Here is a 20,577-nt window from a genome sequence, read left to right as displayed (position 1 = left end):
TAGATGCCGTATTATTGTTGAAAATAATAATTATTATTACAAATTTAATATCACACAAATTTCCACCGGGTTGAAATAGATTTAATCAATCAAGTTAGCTTATTCCGCTCAAATCTTGTTTTAATTAGTTAACTCTATTTCAATCCTACACGGTAGAAACATAGGTTTAGTTTCCACCGTGCAGGGTTTGAATAGAGTTAAGCAGCCTCATTGGTTAATTCTATTCAACTCCTATACCTGATTGGTTAACTCTATTTAAACTCTCTACGGTGGAAACTAAGCCATATGTATAAGCGTTAAGGGCATAAGGGCGGGTTTTAAACTTCAGCCAATTGCATCGATTGATTTCGGCTGCTGACAAAAGTCAATCGATGTTATCGGCTGATATTTAATAACCGCAACTGTGGTTCAATTACGGAATATACCCTAAATTATGTTAAAACAATGTCATTTTTATGATATCTTTCTGGCGTTGGCAATATGTTATCCATAAGTAATCCCCTATATGCATGGCGGGAAATTGCGGCTGATCAATTAGTGCCGATTCGTTAACACGGAAGTGGATGTATTCTGCCCCAGCTTCGATTATAGTTTGACTGGTTTGCTGTGTTAGCTTACTCTTACGTTATTTACGTACCGCAAATATACTTTCATAATATTTAACATTGAAAAACGGAACGCTTCATTTGTGCATCATAACTATGTGGTCCAATTTTGAGACAAGTCAAAGCATGGGCGGTGGATTTCTTGACAACAGTCAAGCAGGACCAAGTGGGAAGACAGAGCCAAAAAGAGGACAAAAACTTTTTCCTGTAATGATAGTTCATCTTAATAATTTAAAAGATGATTTGGAAACGAGAAGTCATTCTCTTCCTATATTTACATTTATTGGAATAGTACGTAAAATTCAGCGTGTTACAACTAAGATAACTTATCATATTGAAGACGAAACAGGTACAATTAAAATGCGTCTTATACCGTTTTCTCAGTAAACACAATATTAATTTTAACGGACGCATTAGTTGCAATGTGCCCCTTATTTACAATTTCTTGTAAAAGTCTGTGTACATTACATGAAATGTAATATTTGTTAGTAATATTAGTTTGGGTAAGAACTTTCACTTTCGACGTGACAACATTCCTAAAGATACAGCTTACTTAGTACTAATAATTTTATTTAGATATTAATTATTATCACTCCCTTGATCTTAGTCTAATAGAAAATTTTTGAACAGAATTCAAAAATAAATTAACAAAACATGGTATCAGCAACAAAACCCAGATATAAGAATTATTACACCAGGAATAGAGAAATATTAGTCCAGGCAACGCAAATATTAGTAGACTCCATACCTCGAAGACTTAAAGCAGTAATTGACGCTAAAGGATGGCCAACTAAATATTTATAATGTATCTAAGCACTTCAAGTATCAGCTATACAAGACTTTTGCGAAGGAATTTTTGGAGCATTGTTTCTATTTTCTTTAAAAGATATATGTGCTGTGCTGTATATATTTTTTAGTGGCTAGAATAACGTCTATTTGCGTTCAAAAAGCATTTTTTATTTTGCATTCTTTAGGAATATATAAAAAGTAGCATTACATTTAATGTGTGCGTTACATGTAATATTGTGTTTGCTGGGTTCTTATTTGATCTTACATTTATTTAAATTATTTTTATCAAAATAGGTAGCATAGTGGCTCATTTGTGGTTAGAAGCAGATGATGAAAAAGCTGCACCAAATATTACAGAAAATAGATATGCACGTGTCTACGGAGTTCTTCGTAAACAGGGGGATCAGCCACACATTATGATTTTACGAATCTGGTCGCTTCAAAGCATGAATGAACTCACGAGTCACCTTTTGGAAGTTACATATATTATGCTAAAGGCTAAAAAAATGTCTGGAGAACAGCAAAGCGATTCCACAGTACCACAAAATCAAAATGTATTGGAAACAGAGGCCAAATTTATAAGTGGTATGACACCAGAGCAACATACTATTTTTCAAATTATTCATGCTGAAAATAATTCTGAAAGTGGTATTTCGAGAGAAACAATTAAACAAAGAGCACCCATAAATATTAAGGCACAAGTTGATAATATTCTTGAATTCCTCGCCTGTGAAGGTCACATTTATACAACTTGTACAGAAGACCAATTTAAAACAACCTGAGTTTACTTATTATATAGGATTATGGATGTTTGGAAGAATGTTTGTAATACTTACTAATATTTTTAATCCTTCATACTGTCAAAAATATGTATTTTTGTTATTATTAAATAATTTCTGACAAAGGTATTACTGTTGTTTCAGCTATGATCTTTAATTATTATAATCAACTGCAATATTTTAATAAAAATGTGTTTCACATGAAATTTAACTGTGATAATGTTGATAGTCTCAAGAAGGTAGGTTGTCTCAAGTTAGATAAATTTCTTTTTCACTTAATTTGTCCAAAGATTCTGTCGTAGAATTAAATCCCCACAAAAACACTTTTAGATTAAAAAAAAAACGCGCCTAGTTAAGGACTGCTGTGAATTCTCCTAACAAAAAATATTGAAATGCTTATAAGATGCATTTTAGACATCTTTTGGAATTCATCAAATTCACGTCTTTTAAATGATATCTTTTAGCAACTCGATAATATTTTCTCGCCATACGGACAGCCGATAAGCGATGACCATTGGCTGGCATTTTAGTAACCATTATGAGATCCCTTAGTTGTCATTCGGACAGCAATAAGTAACCAACCAAAACGACATTAGTGATACAATTAGTAATATAAAAAGGTAACTTTTTAGCCATCAAAATAATTATTCGGAACTTTTTCTGGACGTCCTTTGGATATCGTTCAGATATCACATTGCTACTTGGGTTGTTTCCTAATTTTAATAGCGCGACATTCAAGGAACAAATTGTGGTAACCCTTTATACCTACTTGAAATATATAGCCAGAGTTATTGCCTTTACTTATGTGTAAAATGTAAGATTTCAATTGCCCACCTAACATCGATACCCAAGTACTTTGTCTACCTTCTCCTTCTATAGAGGATCCTTTTCTTTGTAAGCAGCAATAAATAAACACTTCTGGAGGTCCTCGCAGTAAGACTCCACGGTCATACTGACCCGTAATCAACTTTAATAAAGAGAGAGAGAGAGAGTCGAACACCGTTGGCATGCTTATGAAAGCTTTGATGAGAAATCTATGGAAGCCGTCTGATTTTTTACTGTGTACGCCTGAACTTTTTCAGGCTGGCACACTATGTCTGAGTATATTATTCATACAATTAAGGAACAATCTAAGAGATTAGAAAAAAATTCAAAACAATTATTGCATGTAATTCGGATGATATACTGAGTTTTAAGAAAATTACAAATCGACATACATTTGATGAACCCAACATCTTTGGTAGACACAATCTTCCGAGATTCCAATTTTTAGCAACCTCGAATTTGATCGTAGTCTGGGCACACGAATCTTTCGCTTTCGATGCCATGCACTTACCAATTGCCACGCATGTCTACCATCATCCGCGTTATAATAACGCTGCCCGATTATGTACTTATGTAGCTCATTTATATATTAATAACGCGAGATAATTTCTGAACCCTATTGAGTAGCAAGTCTCCCTGCTTCACCATCGCCTGATACTGCCAATTCTTGCTGTCTGGCCGATTGGTCTCGACTACACCACCCACACGATCGACCTTACAATGCAACCGACCTGCTGCGATGAATCGAGAAAGTTCCCTAAAATTCATGGAATATCTTAGAATCGTAAGACAAATGGCAATTTTTCACCTGAAACTAGGTCAATTACAAATACCATACTTACTGATCTACATAATCTACTGTCACGCCAAAAGCCTCTGCCATATATTGGAGTGTTAAGGACCGATAAGATTCAAGAAGCTGAGTATAAGCCAAAATTCGCATCTCCCTGACATAGTAGCGATAATGTGGATGTACCAAGTAATCTCTGCGCAATAAGCCCTCCACGTGTGCTACAAATTAAGACAAGAGTTTCAATAGCTAATTACCACACTGTATGTAAATAACTCACATTTCACATAGTCAAATACTTACCAAGATTCTTAAAAAACTCTGCATAGTGGCAATTGTACAATGAGAACAAATAATCCTTCACATCTGGATTGGTGTGAAGAACTTCCAAAATTTCTGAACCTTTAATAATTTTATCGCGCAGCTCGTTTCGTGGTAAACTGATCGTACTCAAATATACTGTATATCTTACAAAAGTATTGTAATCCATAAGTTCGTAACTTGTAAAGGTACTGATAGTATCCAGGAAAAAATTGGCTGCCTCTTTGAAGTCGCGAACCGCTATACAGTACGTTCCTTGGTACACTTTTAAACGATTTCGTCTATCCCAGTCTCCTCCTTCCTCGATAAGACTACATGGCCAAAAGATTATTATATTCAATGAGGCATATTATTGTTCTCGATAATAAAAGTTACAAATAATTAATTCTCAAACCTCTTAGCTTTGTCAATGTTCCTTGTTATGTGGTCATGGTCCATGTAAAATAAACCAATCCGAATATTATGAAAAACAATGTCCAGTCTATGTCCCAGCGAAACTGTTTTGTCATAAGTCTTTCTGAATGCTGTTATTGCTCCTTCTTTATCTCCGATGCGACAAAGGTGTTCTGACTTTTTAAGATTTGCTTCGCGAACCTCCATTTCTCCTAAATTTTTTTCCGCATCTTCAATTATATCATCAAGTTCTTTCAACTGCTCCTGATTACGTGCCTTCATCTTCGACAAAAGGGACTCGTCTATTGGCCATGACAAATCTCTGCAGACCTCTTCGTAGAATGGTGCCATGTCTATATTTGACAAAACACATAACCATCGTCAGAATCTATTCAGTAACCAACATGCAGTGCCTCAATTACAGTTGCAGGGCATTAAATTGCTACTCTTATTAATAATTAATATAACAAGCAATTGTCTTAGCAGCTAAGGTTACTCTGTCACATAAAAAAATCTATTCTCTTGTTATGAAATAAATTGAATCCTTTTCAGCAAGTCACTATTTAGTTACACTACTAATTAGAGCTATTATTACGACTTTTATTTACTTTCAAAAGAAAAATGCAATTCATCTTACTCTCGGCTTTGATGGCATCAAGAAGCTTCGTCTTCAGAACTGGATCATCCTTGTATTCCGGAAGACTAAGTAAAAACTTAGTCTGAGCAAGTTCAAGATTTGGATTCTTTTCTAATCCCTCTTCTTCCAAATTTTCCAGTGGCATTGTAAGGTTGTCCGCTTCCGAAATAAATTATTGAGAATAAAGGTTAAGACCGAACGACGACAAGGAGTCATGCAGGACTGAAAGTCATTCGTTGTGCCTGTAACCTGGCGTCGCCGCCAGCTGGCTCTGCGTCACCAATTATATTGTCGGGTAACCTCTATAATAAGCGGTTCCGTAACGGTCCAACGGAAAAACCAATCAGAGCAGGACCTGACGACAACCAACCAATGAACGGAGTGTCGCTAGAGGATCACAGCGGAACGGCAAGGCATAGGGGATGCAAAGACGCCGAACAAACTGCTATTGTCCGCTATCAGTCTTGCGTGCATACACGCGAATATTCATGTGCCTATTTTTGCAGACACAGTGTATCAGAAGATGTATAGCGATGAAAAATATTCAGACAGAACGTGTCAGCAGGAAAAATTTCAGGCGCACACAGTTCAAGCTTATCAAAGATAAGAAAAATGTTCGGCGTCATATGCATATGATGTTATACACGTCTACACCTGATTCATCAGCTATCCAAGCACCTAATAGTCATAGAGAATCTAAACGTTGAAGTTAAAGTCGCGACAGTCCTAAGGTTCTAAAAAGCATCATAAAGCACTTACAGACGTCGTTGTAAGCCATCAAGGAATCGTTAGTTATGGAATTAACGCGACTTGGAGTGTCAATTAGGTCTCTTAAGGAGCATGCGGGCATAAGAAGGTGTGACGCGACGGTATATTTACAGTGCAGATGGACAAACGTCTGCTGAACGAGAAACTCAAATAATCTCTGGAATAGCCCAGTGACAGCCCTCGGAATTGATAGCAACAGAAAAATATGAGCGAGACTGCCTGTCTAACAAGAAGAACGGCCTTAAGCCTAACATAGTCCTGATAGATACGCGCACAACACGTACAATCGAGCTATTCGTTACTCAAGTGTACCTGGCCGTTATTTCTATTAAGAGTGTACAATCTATTGACCAAACGAAGAGCCGAATGAACCCCTGATCGATATTGACCAAGAAGATTGATCAGATCGTTCGATCGTTAAGCGGAAGGTCACTGCGTGTAAGGAGACTTATCGATCACTCATTTTATAAATTATGATCGGCAAGTCCTGAATGTCTCAACGAATAATTAACATTTACGACATCTATACTTTATTTCTCAATGAAACCGGAATGGATTTTGGAAAACATTTACTAAGTTGTCGGTTTTCATTAATTTACTTGTTGAGGCCGATGAAACGAAAGAAACATATAGTGTATCGTATGTATATACATATATATACACGCGCGCACGTACACACAGTGCATTAAAATGTATGCCTGCGTGTGCGTGTGCGTGTGCGTCCGCGCGCACGTCGGGGCGTGTGTGTGTTTGTGCGTGTGTGTGTGTGTATATATAATTACATGCGCAGTCGGAGGCACGTGCCAACCGAATAGTGATATACAAACACACAACACACAAAACACACGCATCACTTTACATACGTAGACATTAGTTACTATATCAACGACTTCATCTATACCCTGTGCATCTTCTTCTTAATGTCTCGACACGTACTTATAATGTGATTACTCGATAAACATTATTCGTGTTACGGCTATTCGACACAATATATGTATTTATATTTTATGTATAATGTCAATCGGCTTTTGTCTTTCTTCCTCCCGTCCTTCCTCGTCGCACATAGTCTCTCCTCTCTCTCTCTCTTTTTCTCACCACCCTTTATCCTCTTCCACGCGACTATTTTCTTCCTCCTTTTCTATGTATAATATGTATAATAATGTATAATAATGCCGACATAGCATTTTACAGCGTTAATATAGCGATACAGGATTGATTATGCCATACGTTAATTGATAAACGCAGTAACGTTAAAAATACAAAATATTATAGAATATGATACTGACATAAAGTAACGTAGCATGACAATATTTACGGCATTATCCATGGTCAATAACGATAAATAATAATTACCTTCAAATTCGAAAATGAGCTCGAGTCTCCAAGTATCGCAGGTTCAAGTTCAACAGTTAATAATGTTAGAGTTAATGGCGACAGCGCGGTGGGTTTGTTCTTCACTTTTAAAAAACCTATGAGAATGACGATATGGCGCGGCGACGTCGACACTGACGACGATAATTATTACGATAATGACAATAACAATAATAACAACAGCAACAACAGTGACGATGATTGCAACAATGTTGTAGTTAGAGAGTAAGGAGCGACAAGAATGATAGAAAGAAAAAACATGAGCAAAAACATTAGGGAAAGTCATGTTGATTTTTTTTATATGGAAAAACAGAAGGAAAAACAATTTTCTCTTTGCGATTAACACCGGTGACTGCGTAGCACTTATTCAACAAATGGCAGACCTTATTAACCAATTTTCAACATTACTTTCTTCTTTTACGTTGAGGAACGAGATCGTGTCCTTTCGTAATTAATAATAAAAGAATTGTCTATCAGTCCTATGCATACGGCCGAGTTTTAAACTTCAGATGCTCTTCAGTCATTCGATTCGACCTTTCGTCCCATTGTCATTGTCATTGCCATCGACCTGTTCTGACGACCGTTCGCGAGGTCGATCGGCAAAGAAATCCAGCAGCAGCATCCAACATTTGCGATTCCTTCTTTGCAAATTAATCCGTCGGTCTATATTTTTTCACGGACTAACGATAAGTACAAACGAAGCAGACTGATTTAAGAAATGGCAATAAAAAAGAAAAGACAAGAAAAAAAAGAAACACAACCAGACGGAAATGACATGATTGGGAGGAAGGGAAGGAGAATCGATCTCACAATTGTGAGAATAACACCGCCAAATACATAAATTCCTAGCATGTAAAAATACGTAGAAAAGAGCCTTCCTGCGGGAATCATCCAAACGCATTAATCTTACATTGACTATCATACGCCGTCGTAGGCAAGGTCAAGTGGTGGTCTATGGTGATGATGGTGATGGTGGTGAGGACTTGGAAGGTACGGTGATGTCGGTGTCGGCGTCAAATTTCCCGCGCCGTATCCGGAATAATTAGCGCTCGGTACGTGTATGCCGTTCACTCCAACACCGACGCCAATTCCGATACCGATGCCAATACCACCGTTCCCTGACGTCGTTGGACTTTGACTCGTAGATGCGGCGACCGACATGGACAACGTTCCAACCGACGTGGAAGCTGGTGTCGATGCGGAGACTGCTACGACTCCAGGTCCCGGGCCTGACGACGCTGGTGGCGGTGGTGGCACTCCGTATGGCTCGAAAGAACTCGGATACGAACTGTTGTAAGGATAAGGATTAGCCATGTGCCCCAGGGACGGATGCATCCCCGGAGGAATACCACTCATACTACTCATACCGTTCATACCACTCATACTGCTCATACCAGCGATGCCAGGCATACCACTCATGCTGGCCATACCGGCCATACCGCCCATACCGTAAGTACGTTGCATTAAAGTCGATTCCAAACTACCAAAGAGGTATCCATTCGTCGAAGCCATTGGTACCGGATAATGTGGCCCGGCAATAAGATTTGGATACGAGTTTCCTGGATGCGTATGATTCATACTCGGAGTGTAATTACTCGAAGCGAGATTTTCCACGGTGTATGACTTGCTGTGTTGTTGTTGTTGTTGTTGTTGTTGCTGCTGTTGTTGCTGCTGCTGCTGCTGTTGTTGCTGCTGCTGTTGCTGATGATGATGATGCGCATGATGATGATGATGCTGATGATGCTGCTGCTGTTGGTGTTGAGACTCCGTGTGGATATGATGCCGAGAATTAACACCATAAAGGGAACTATAGCTATCAGCGGGGTTTGTATGATGTAAAGAACCGGGATAAATTGCACCGGCGGTCGACAGAGGTGGGCTATAGTTTGACATGTTGCCGCCCGGAAAACCAGAAAGATAGCTCGACTGATGAGTCTCGAGTTTATCAGCCATCGACTCTTCTGATATGCCGGCGTGAGACATATGTCTTTGGGTGACACTAACGCCAATGCCAACGCCTACACTACCCGGAGTGCCTGCACCTGCTCCACCATCCGCTATACTCGGTATCTGATCAACCAAGGATTCGAGATCGCTGAGACTCTTCGAAGCAACGTCTTGTCCAGAGTTCCTCTTGATGCTGTATTGCTCGTGAGAATCATGAGGCGACATAGAGCTGTGTGTCGGTGTATGAGAATGAGCATGTGGCGAAGTCTGATGTGAATGATTCTCTACTGCGACTTTGGTTGTTGTTTGGTGAGAATGCGCGTTCAACTGAGGATGCGAATGGGAATGGGAATGCCCCAGAGCTTGGGATTCTGGAAGCGTATGAGGATGAGGATGAGGATGGGAATGAGACATCGAATGGGAATGTGTAGTCTCGTTGCTCTGCTGCTCATGGTAGCCCATATAGCTCGCGTAGTTCGCACCGGGACTGTTTTCGCTGGCGGTACCCGTTGTGACACTCGTACCGCCATCTGTTGTCGTACCGTGATTATACCCTCGATGCTCAGCATTCAAATTCTGTTGCGAGATACTCGTTGGAAGTTCGAAGTCAGGATGTTCAACACTGGGCGATGTAAGAGGTGATGGCTCAAGATTGTTCTCCGAAGAAATCGCAGTATTTATTTCGGATGAGAGATCCGAATGCGTAAACGAGAGCGACATAGACTTGGGACTTTGGCTGTAATGTTGAAGGTGAACAGGACTCTGTTTTGCACTGAGGCTGTACGGGCTATCATTTAAGGCCTGCGCAAAAAATCCTGAATCACTGAGAGACTGAGAGTATGGTGCCATATGTGGGAAGGTCTTTGGCGGAGACATCAATGGTGGTGAGAAACAGCTTGGAATATTCTGACTGCCATATCCTTCACTCAACTGGTGATTAATTGACTGTTGTTGCTGTTGCTGTTGCTGATGATGCTGATGATGCTGATGATGTTGATGATTTTGTTGTTGCTGTTGCTGCTGCTGTTCATTTTCACGTGCCTCCCGCTCCTGCTGCTTCTGTTGTTGATGTATTTTTTTGGGACGCCCACGACGTTTCTTTATGACCTCACCATTGGCATCAAGTTTCTCAGGGTCAGGGATCGGCTGTTCATCAGGATTTTTAATCTTCTTGGGGCGACCTCTTTTCTTCTTACCTGGTACAAGTCCTGGCTCCTGTTTCACAATGACTGCGCTACTTATTTCAGTTATTCTATTGTCAGGATCAGAACAAAGTTCATCACTGAAGACAGGCTTCTTGTCTTCGATTACATCCTGCTCTTTCTTTTTTAACTTGGAGTCCGCAAAAACAATGTCTGATTCGTCAAGATGTGATATAGTACCATTAAGATAATCTCTAAACTTCTTCAGAGCTGCATAATATGGCACTTTGTCAGCAGCTCGAGGCAATTGAGCGCATCGTGCACTACTCGATGGCATTACCCACATATACTGCAAGTAAATCAAGAAAAGAAAAGAATATAATTTACAATGATATTGCTAAATTGTCATTGAATAAATTACTCACAGTATTTGTCCCGTCCACAAGATTCGGTTGCCTCCCAAATCCAAATTCCTTTTTTCCAGAGAATACCTCATAAATGAGCTTTCCGTTGAAAACTGCAATTTTTGGTTTATATTTCCTCAATTTTTCCAGTAGTATATGGCTACCTGAAACATAAAAAAATATACAAAATAATCGCAAAATAATGAGAATATTATTAATTTCGAAAAACTTTTAGATTAATGGTATTTTTCGAAATTACCGGTACCGCGAGGATGGCTCTATCCCATACAAATATATTCCGATAAACAAAAACACAATGATGCTTGTAGTATTCGCAATGAATTTTTCAAGGATCTTAAGATGTTCGACACGATGACAAACTTTTCTGTGTACTACTCATGCTAATACAAACGAATCGATTGTTAGTTCTAATGCTATGTTACATTTACACTGTGCAAAATTAAAACGCAAGTTGAACTGTCGGAGTACAATTTCCATGGGGTTAAACAACTGTTCTTCTTCTTTTGAAAAATCTTATGCATAGCTTTGCGATTTGAAATAAATACTAGATATTAACAACTATTGTAGAAGAAAACGGTATAAGTACCTATTAATCAATCAAATGCAACAACATTCGAGTAGCGGTCAACCATTACTCCGACCGAATAACGAGAAAATAAAAATCCTAGGTCGTAAACCCATTGGTCGAAGCATTATAGAGACAATTTCAATAACCTGCAGACGACGCCGCAAACTATGTCTCCGTTAGAGAGTCCTCGCAGCATTGTCGAACGGATCTGTTCAAATGTAATATCAGAATCCTCATTGGGCCAAATTCTTCGCGACGAGGAAACTTTGACCAATGACTAGTTTGGACTTTCCAAGTTTTTCGACTAGTACGAGTAATACGATCGACTTGGGCGGGCACCTTCTTAACTAGCTCAACGAAAAGGGAGGTTTAGTCGGAGTAAGGGCATACAGTTTGCAAATACTGTTAAGTACAATATAAGTAGGTATCTCCGCAAGTTTTTACGAAAACTCCATGCTGTTTTGAGTGGTGAATAAATCTGTGAAAGATCAATGCGAGTTTATCTTTTTCTTTTCATGGCAAGAACTGGTCCTGTATTCCATTTTTTAATAGCCGTGAGGTAAGTAATAACTGCTCTTACGACTACTTTCGTAGATGTAGAAAATTTAGCTTTTTTACGCAGGACGTGCTAAAAATTATAGCATTTTCGGATATAGCTTCACGCATCAGTTCAAGTCAATACTGTCGTACACAGCATTTCGTGATCTGCTCAGTTCGCATCGTCGTAGTTTATTGTTTAAACTTTTGAAAACAAATGAACCAATCAAATGGAAATCAATCACGGTCATTTACTAGTAACTCGCTTGTCACTCCCTCAAGAAATTCCTCACAATCGCAAAGTTTGCAAGGGCGGTAACTCAGCAATGACTGAGTGTGAGTGTGAGAGGTTACGGTCGATCATCTGATTTTGAACTAAATGCATAATTGGACGTTAGTTCTATCAGGGAGCGTACGACGTATGAGCATAACATTTTCCTTCGGTTTAAAATTGTGAACATTTTTGCTTTGGACGGGGTGTGTTCAAATACCTCTACTACAGCGCAATAGCGCTGATAAAAAAGAACGCGACATGCCAGAATTACCTTGAGGTAAGGTATCTAAGAATGTAAATATCGGGGCAAACAGGTTTTGTCATGAGGCATAATCCTCTGAATGGTGCGGTCGCATCTTGTGCATTCGCCGTTGCAAACAAAAGTTAATTACACGGACAGGGAACTTTCAAACTGAAAGTGTTCGATATTTTCAAACGCTACGTACATACCTATACGTATCCTCATGATTTCTCATGTAAATATCAACCTGTTAGGTGGTTGACCATGAATTTTGAATGGAGACATACAACATTAGGGTTTTGGACTGTTTCGCCTGCGCCGTCTCAAAAGTCAAAGTGCCACTGTCTGCAAATGCTACACGTGTATCATATACATCCGTAATATAATTTTTCGTGTAAATTTCAGGTCAATCGGTTGAATGATTCATCTCGAATTTTAGACCGTATTCCCACACACGTCCCCGCTTTGCGATGACGATTGTATATTGTATTATGACAAAGCTTAAAAAGTGTTAATTGTCATGAGACCTTCATTGCAGTCACCGAATGACAATTAAAATCTTTAAAAAATTTTGCACTTACGCAGCTAATACAGACGACGAACGAGAGTATCCATGTTTTGAAATTGATTATGGACGAGGCTAAGTTTAAGGAACTTCTATATAGTAGGACAATCGTTACGGAATGATTAGTGGCAAACAACATGAATATGTATTAATTGTTGCCGATAGAAGAGTGGTCGGACTGTAGTGTTACCAATACGCAGTACATACCTTCCTTAATTTCTTTTCTTGTGAGATCTGCACTTCCTTTGGTGGCACGAGCAACCATGTTCGTAAAGCCAATGCCGAGTCTCAGAAGTTTATAATCGTCATCAGCCGTCAATGGTTCTGGCGTGAGTCCACTCAAGTGTAAACATTTCCCTAAAAGCAATAATTCGACTTAACTCCTTTGTCCAATTACCTCGATTTATAATAATTAATTACTTTATTAACGTCCCCCCTCTCCTCCCTCTCTCTCTCTCTCTCTCTCTCTCTCTCTCTCTTTCACTCTCAGGTATAAAAATCATCTTCCTGGAAATACTCAAACCTTTCGTTTAAGCGCACATTGGTCAAATCTTTGCAAAAAGTTGCAGGCTGCATGCGGAACGCGTCGGGAGTAGCCGACAGGTGAAAATCGATACTACCTGTGACTCGGTAGTCGGCAGTGCTATAAAAGCCGGGAGCCCGCAAAGAAAAATCAATTTTCACTTGCGTTTCAGACGATTTCAATGGCATCTTTTTGGCTCGTTTATCAACAGCAAGTATTTGCCCCTGTTTTCGTTATTCTGTAAGTTGATGATCATTTCGTTTCTTTCTACCCCATCGAATCGCGGGCGCGCGCAGGCACGCGTCTCTCTCTCTCTCTCTCTCTCTCTCTCTCTCTCTCTTTCTGCCTACCTAGTTATGTATCTATACTTGCCCTGTTGAACATTGAACGAGAAACAACGGAATGACGGTTTCTCAATGCAGTAGCGTGAACGCTTGGACTAATTGTAAGAATGATAATTTATCAGCGATTGCTGTCGAAAATATGAAAATAGTCAAACGTAGAGATGGGAAATAGCAGGGTGTAGTGAACGTGCACGGACTGTAAGCTGCTATCGAGCGGATAGGCGTGCGACAACCTCTCCTCCCTCGATCCTCTCAAGCACCCCGACAGCAGTTCCCCTTTGCCCCTTTGCCCCGTTCCCCTCGTTCGCTCCTGCCCCTTTTACCCCCCAACCCCCTCCTCGCTCTCTCTCTCTCTCGCATTCACCCCGCATAGCCTGCACAATCCGCACACCCCCCTTCTCGCCTCTCTTACTCGTGCTACTTTTCCCTCCGTAGCATCGAACAGTCGCCGCTGTTCGTATTCTCGTACGGCTAGGACGTACGGAGAGTTCTAGGGGACTACAGGTTTTCCCACCCACGAACACCACTCATTATAGTTACCAGCCTTCGCTCTCCTGCACACAGCTACGCTATCTCCGTTGCGCCGTCTGCCTTCTCGTATCTCTCTCCAGCTACCTTGAACGTCTCTCCGAGAGCCACCGAACACCTTCGACTCCTTTTGATTCTCCTATTCGGCATGGCACCCACCGTGCCCGAATTCTTTATCGCACACCGACATCTCCTTACTGACAATCTTTCCGATGCTTTGGATGATGATAGATTTAATACATAAAAAATTCAAAATTAATTCATGGACATCGGAAAGTGAAACGTACAATGTCTGGAGCCCACTTAAAGTTTCAATTACAAAATTTTTCAGAAAAATCTGAAAAAAAAATATTTTTAATCGCGAAATTACATAATTCCCAATCCTTGTTGATCGGTCTTATTCGAATCATTTTCAAGTTTGCATATGAATTGTGTTAGAAATTGACATCATGCGGCATCACGAAAAGTTTCGTTGGTCCTTGGGGGGGATGTAGGAACAATTGGGAAGCAGCTGCATGTTACTTATTTTTTAGTCAGATCTCTTTCGCTCGTACTTTTCTTTCAAATTTTGGCTAATACACAAAGCTATCTGTCTATCGGCTACTCTTTCGATTCGGTTAATTCGTACGTTATATATTTACACCTTTGGTTTTCCCTTTTTCTCGTCATTGGGGTATCTCGGCCCTCCCCCACCCAACACCACGATTCCTCCACTCGTTCCCTACCTGTCTCCTTCCACCCTTCCCTACACGGCCTACACCACTCGTTATTACAGTTTCCCCAAATTCGTCTCTCTAACACTATCTCGTCGGGGCACTGTCGATGCCAGCATTAGACACCAGTACACGTAACCTAACCTAACCTAACCTAACCTCGCTCATGTCGTCCCGCTTCCCCCTATCGGGCAACCGATCTTCCCTCCCCGTCTTCGTCCGACCACCTACCATTCGCCCACTTGGCAACCCACCCCCCGTCCGCCTACCCCTCGGACTACCGCAACCCCGGGAAAACCCTGGAAAATCCAGCCGAAACCTAACCTAACACCGCCGACGACATAAAATGCACGAATGGCAACCGTGCGTAAGTAGACGCGTGCGCGTGGAAACGAAAGACGAGTTGCCTCCTGGCTCACCGATACGTTTCTTCCGAGTGGTCAATACGAAGACGTCATTCAAATTTTGGGCAATCACATTTTTTTTCGTCGATCATGCGAAGGAGCACGCGTCAATCGAATCTTCCACATCGTGATCGATTCCCCAGAAGGTTCTACGCGGGCTTTTCAAATTCGTTGAATGCGTGCGATCCCGGTACCGCATCTAGTTACTAAACAAACAGATTTTACCAAAAATTCCAGAAGAACCGCAACTTCGCTAGCTTTTTTTCTGATTATAAGCAATAAGACAGAAGAATCGTCATCTTAAATCGAGATAAACGTCGAACGGCCAGAACGATCAGATTGATTTGCTGGTGCGTGGGCGAGGACCGATGGGGCTTCCTGCCAACCCCTGAGCTTTCGTGCTTTGCGGAGATGGCAATACCGATGTACATCTATCTAACTCTTTCTCGCATCTCGAATCTTCTCTTTTTGTCGGCTGGAATTTGACTTCTTGCTCACCGTTCAAGGTCCACTTAGCAGCCTGGGAAAACGAATAGCAGCGAAGAGCAGAGAGAGAGAGAGAGAGAGAGAGAGAGGGAGAGAGAGCAGCGAGAGTAGAGATAAAAATGGGTGACGGGTCTTAAAAGTCCAAACGAAAAAGCGTAAAGACGAGAGAGCGAGGAGCGATTGATGCGGCGCGTCACTTACAGAAGTGGTTTCCAGGTCCCGCGTAGTGATGCCCTTTGTAAGCGGCAAAGAGTCCAGGATTTATGCCAATCTGAAAGATAGATCGAACGTAAGAGACGGCATTACAGATTAATTTACACTTGGTGAAACGCATGCATCGGCCAACTAGTCTACGAGTCCACAAAGTCTTTTAGTTGAAGTTTAGGGATTAAGAGAGTTGGCAGCCTGGTTGTCAAGAAAAGGAGGCGCCTCATGTTTTTCGAGCCAGGCTCAATTGTATCGAGAGGACGTTATCGAGGGTACGACAGAGTCCTCAGGACCGGCGATGCCGAGAACCGCACAAACTGAACGAACTGAAGGAAATAGACGAGAGTCAAGAACCCGTCTAAAGATAAGCAATTCTTCCTCTTCCAATAGCGTAGTAATTCACGTTAGCAACAGTTAGTTGGCAGCGCGTGCGATACTAAAGGACATCGAGAGTGAGTGCGGATAAACCGGATTTAAAAGAGGGAGAGAGAGTTGCTTCCTTGCTGAGATCAAAAGGAATGTCGCTCTTACGAGTGCGTGCCTACACTCTTACGAATTAATCTGAGAGAATTGAAATTTAACTAAAAAAGTCGAAAAGGTAATGTTGTGATGTACGAATATATGTTATTTGAAATCGATCGTGCTAATCGACACTTACTATGATGATATCAAGATTGCTCGAGAGATGATCCGGAAGTACGCGCTTGCTCACTTCCTCCTCAGGCATTCCGTCGAACCTGTCGTGTTTCTTCCTCTCCTTGTAGGTTTTTGCTCGTTTCTTCGCTTCCGCAAGCTCTGCCCTGATAAAATAAACGTTTGTTCGTAAAGGCCTCTTTCTTTCTCTCTCTCTCTCTCGCATTGGGTAGTAACGAGCGATGCGTCTCGTGCATGCCCCTGATCCTACCACTATTCGGCGACGGGAGGGAAGGAATTAATAGAAATTCAAGAAATTTTCAAACTGCAAAGGGACGTTCTCGAATTTTCGTAAAGTGGCAAATGGCACTTGTCAAGAGTACTTACTCCTCGGGGGTGAGTACCATCTCGCATTTTTTTTTGCGGCCGCGTTTCTTCGGTTGATGCCCAAGTTGAAGATTGTTTGTCACAACGTTGTTTATGGTTGTCAGAGTTGTTTGTTGTTGTTGTTGTTGTTGTTGCTGCTGCTGCTGCTGTTGCTGCTGCGATTGTGAATTATTATTTTGATGGGGCTGTTGATGATGATTATGATGGTGGTGATGCTGCTGCTGCTGCTGCTGCTGCTGATGGTGATGCTGATGTTGATGATGCTGATGATGATGGTGATGATTGGGATGTGAGAGATGATGCTGGGAGGTCGAATGTTGGCCATTTTGTATAACGGAGGTTGTAGATCCGGGTGGCGTTGAACAGGGCGTCATCGAGTGGGCACCGCTGGGGCACGACGTTGGGTTCACGCCGTCTGTACTTACAGTCGGGCTGCTGGTGGCTCTTATGCCTCCAGCAATGGACATCTCTTCGTCTACAAACGAGTAAGGGTCCACCGGTGTTTCGCATTTAATCGTCACCTGCAAATAAATCACAGCGACTCAATCCTTCACCCTTTCATTTCTATTTATAATAGTTCCTCACGTATCGCACTTAGTATTCAGTTAATATTCAGATATTCATGATTTTCATTGCAACGATTAGACTGTTGGCGTAACGATATCTCGATACGCCTGGAAGGGACAAGACACGCGTGTTATAAAAAATTGGAATCTCAGCGACGACACCAGAGAGAGTGCAAAGCTTAAAGAGAACTTGACGGCGCCAGGACGAATAGCAGCTGCAACTGGAGCAATAATCAAAAGAAGGGCAGTGACGTAGGGATCATGTATCCCTATGCATAAGATAATAGCTCAGTGACTCACCTGTCCGAGGGCAGAAGCGGTCGAGCTGGGCTGCTGAGGTTGTTGGGGGGTGGCCGATATCGGGGTGAGAGGAGTGTGGGGAGTGTGAGGTGTGTGTGGGGTGTGTGGGGTCAGGGGCGTGTGGTACTGTTGACTACTGTCGCCGCCTGTACTTCTCATCTCGAGATCTGGACTCGTCTCGTATCCATCGTCTCTAGCCTCCTGTTTCACTAGAACGCCTGAAATACAAAGAAGCCTGTGAGCAAAAGGAGCCGCAATGGCAGCAGCAGCAGCAGCAGCAGCAGCCCGCTGGGGTAGGTTCAATCTCTGGGTTTCCGTGCAGCACGCACTGTCGCCCATCCGCACACTCTCCGCGTCCTGCTAACCCGCCACTTGTGCCAGTCTAAGGTATCGAAATGAAGAATCGAGGACGCGGATGCTGGACAGAGGCGGCACGGATGGGGAGAATAAGAAAAGTGTTTCTCTCTCACCTTGCGTTCCCGAGCAGCTCATGGTTTGGCCGCTCTGCGTGCCATTGTGCACTGGGGACGGGTACGAGCTGAAAGTCGAAAGAAACGTTAGCATTTATCGGCAGAATCCGAACGTTGCTTTGCTATCGCATAAGTTAAATGGAAGTTCAATGGGAGAAATGTCATAAGGCTTGTCATTGCAGGTAACGAGTTGCTGCGAAAGGATCCTCGACGTGTTTTCGTTGGCAGAGAGACAGAGAGAGCGAGCGAGCGAGAGAGAGAGAGAGAGAGAAGCACGATAATGCCCGGCCCTCGGAAGCGTCGCCGTCGTCTGTTCGGACGCTGGAAGGCGTCAGCATCGATCAAGGTAAGAGCAAAAACAAAAGGCGAAAGAGAGATTCTGCTCGACAGCCGATAGTATACTCGTTGTAGAAGTTCGAGGTGCCTCGAGTGACGCATTAAGGGATCCCGGTAAATCCGTGCTGGAAACTCAGGGATCGTTTAAAAACATATCGGGATTCCGTCCTGCACGCGCGCCTACGTACTCTGTCATCCCTATAACTGTCTCTTTCTCTTCTTCTTCTTCTCTTTCGCCTTTTTCCTCTTTGCTTCTAGTCCTGCCTGCTGATCGGAGCGCTGGTCACCGGCGCTCCTGGTCGCTTTAACAGATTTTCCGGCATTTCGTTAAGACGCGACGTCCCGGCGCTTCGAGGAGAAATTCAGCTATTCGCACTTCTCGCCAATTTCAAAGGTGATTATGCATGGCGTCGCGTCTCGTGGTCGGGAAGCGATACAAGAATTGAAAGAAAGCAACTTTTCACGTTCGATAAAACTTCCTCAATTATGTTTGCATCGCCGCGTAGATTCGTTCCTCGTTTTTCCTTCTTCTTCTCCCCTTTAATTTCATCTCCTTCCTTCCTTCCTTCTTATCTGTTGACCCTTTAACCTTCCCGAGGGTGGTCGCTCTCGCAGTCTCAATCAGACCGACTGTCGCTAGGCCGATCGCGAGATCGTGCGTAGGTACCCCTCAGTCCCGATATCATAATTTTTCAACAGAATCGCGATGACGACAGAATCCACGCTGACTCTGCAGCCGCGTCAATGGTGATGCTCGTAATGGCGGTGGGATGCTCGTGATAGTCATCCCGGTCCTTGTGATAGTGATGGTGGTGCTCTCGTTGCTAAGGGATACCTTGAGAAAACTCTACTACAGCAGGGGTCCAGGGATACACGGGCGCGCGCGCGCGCGCACGCAACCTTATACGTTCGCACGATACTGAAGAGGGGTGGGGGTAGGGTGCGCTCTCTCGCACACGTAGAGACGGAGATAAATACAAACGTTGCACGCGCGCGCGCGTGTGCGCGTGCACACTAGAGTCCGTTCAAAATGTCGATACGAAAAAGCAAACGTGCTGGCCGGCCCAGGCACATTTCGCGGAAACTATTTTCTCGCGCGAAATTCAGTTTCTATTCTCTGAAGAAGCTAAAGGGCAAACAGCCGTTCGAAAGAGCGACGAGCGTCAAGAGGAGAGTCGAAGAAATGGTCGGCGACAGGGACTGTCACTGGCAAATCCCCGAAACAATCGCACGTGTGTACATGTAGGTGTACACACCTACCTAGGTGGCTCACTCGAGACAATTCGTCACTCGTAAGTCGTAACGATAGAAATTTGCGAATTTTGAATTTGATCGTGTAAAGTGACGTCAGGCAGCGCTGACGGGTCAGGGGCTCGTGAAACGAAGCGCGAGTCCGTTGGATGGGAGGCGCACGACGTCTTTGAACCCGAGGAAGGAGGTTCCGTTGGTCGCTTCGCTGTCGGGTTTGCATTCGAAGTTGCGCGACACCTCGAGTGTCTCTGTGCCTCTGGCAATTGGCGAGCACGCAGTCTTCCAGGGCGAGCGCGGAGTTCGAGCGGACAAACGAAAGGAAAGCGGGCCGTGCCGAGACTTTGACCGAGTTTTGGCCCCGACCAGACTCGACCAGCCCTCCCTCGATTATCCGAAAGTTCTGCTTCTCTGGCGAGCGTCTCTCCGCCCCCCCCCCCCCCCCCCCCTTAAAA

At 42.6% G+C, this 20,577-nt stretch overlaps 4 protein-coding genes across 5 annotated transcripts in view; 2 read left to right on the top strand and 2 right to left on the bottom strand.

Moving 5' to 3' along the window:
• Nucleotides 1-416: 416 nt before the first annotated feature.
• On the top strand, nt 417-2,302 carry LOC107267340 (replication factor A protein 2-like). Its single transcript, XM_015738912.2, has 2 exons — nt 417-954; nt 1,689-2,302. The coding sequence occupies exons 1-2, from the start codon at nt 702-704 to the stop codon at nt 2,174-2,176; spliced, it is 741 nt and encodes a 246-aa protein (XP_015594398.1). The 5' UTR covers nt 417-701; the 3' UTR covers nt 2,177-2,302.
• A 919-nt stretch (nt 2,303-3,221) lies between these two features.
• On the bottom strand, nt 3,222-5,411 carry LOC107267337 (26S proteasome non-ATPase regulatory subunit 6). Its single transcript, XM_015738905.2, has 5 exons — nt 5,140-5,411; nt 4,504-4,855; nt 4,092-4,420; nt 3,841-4,009; nt 3,222-3,755 (listed from the first exon to the last, which is right to left on the bottom strand). Exons 1-5 carry the CDS (start codon nt 5,282-5,284, stop codon nt 3,581-3,583), a joined length of 1,170 nt encoding a protein of 389 aa, XP_015594391.1. The 5' UTR covers nt 5,285-5,411; the 3' UTR covers nt 3,222-3,580.
• A 1,003-nt stretch (nt 5,412-6,414) lies between these two features.
• The window catches only part of LOC107267322, an 18,589-nt gene continuing 4,426 nt past the window's right edge, over nt 6,415-20,577 (bottom strand). For both annotated transcript variants that reach the window (XM_015738857.2, XM_025084700.1), the window contains exons 2-9: nt 18,539-18,606; nt 18,069-18,286; nt 17,203-17,723; nt 16,841-16,982; nt 16,177-16,246; nt 13,185-13,334; nt 10,793-10,935; nt 6,415-10,716 (exon numbers count right to left, since the gene is read on the bottom strand). In XM_015738857.2, the coding sequence (XP_015594343.1) occupies nt 8,197-10,716; nt 10,793-10,935; nt 13,185-13,334; nt 16,177-16,246; nt 16,841-16,982; nt 17,203-17,723; nt 18,069-18,286; nt 18,539-18,606 (3,832 nt within the window). In that variant the 3' untranslated portion in view covers nt 6,415-8,196. The remainder of the gene's footprint in view (nt 10,717-10,792; nt 10,936-13,184; nt 13,335-16,176; nt 16,247-16,840; nt 16,983-17,202; nt 17,724-18,068; nt 18,287-18,538; nt 18,607-20,577) is intronic.
• Nucleotides 11,420-20,577, top strand: part of LOC107267323 (DNA (cytosine-5)-methyltransferase 3B) — a 21,083-nt gene continuing 11,925 nt past the window's right edge. The window contains exons 1-3 of the mRNA XM_015738858.2: nt 11,420-11,780; nt 11,884-11,919; nt 18,721-18,884. Coding sequence (XP_015594344.1) covers nt 18,819-18,884 — 66 coding nt within the window. The 5' untranslated portion in view covers nt 11,420-11,780; nt 11,884-11,919; nt 18,721-18,818. The remainder of the gene's footprint in view (nt 11,781-11,883; nt 11,920-18,720; nt 18,885-20,577) is intronic.

This window comes from Cephus cinctus, unplaced genomic scaffold, assembly GCF_000341935.2.
Source record: "Cephus cinctus unplaced genomic scaffold, Ccin1 Ccin1_scaffold0401, whole genome shotgun sequence".
NCBI lineage: Eukaryota > Metazoa > Arthropoda > Insecta > Hymenoptera > Cephidae > Cephus > Cephus cinctus.
The sequence above is the reverse complement of the archived record's forward strand: the minus strand, read 5'-3'. Positions and strand labels throughout refer to the sequence as shown.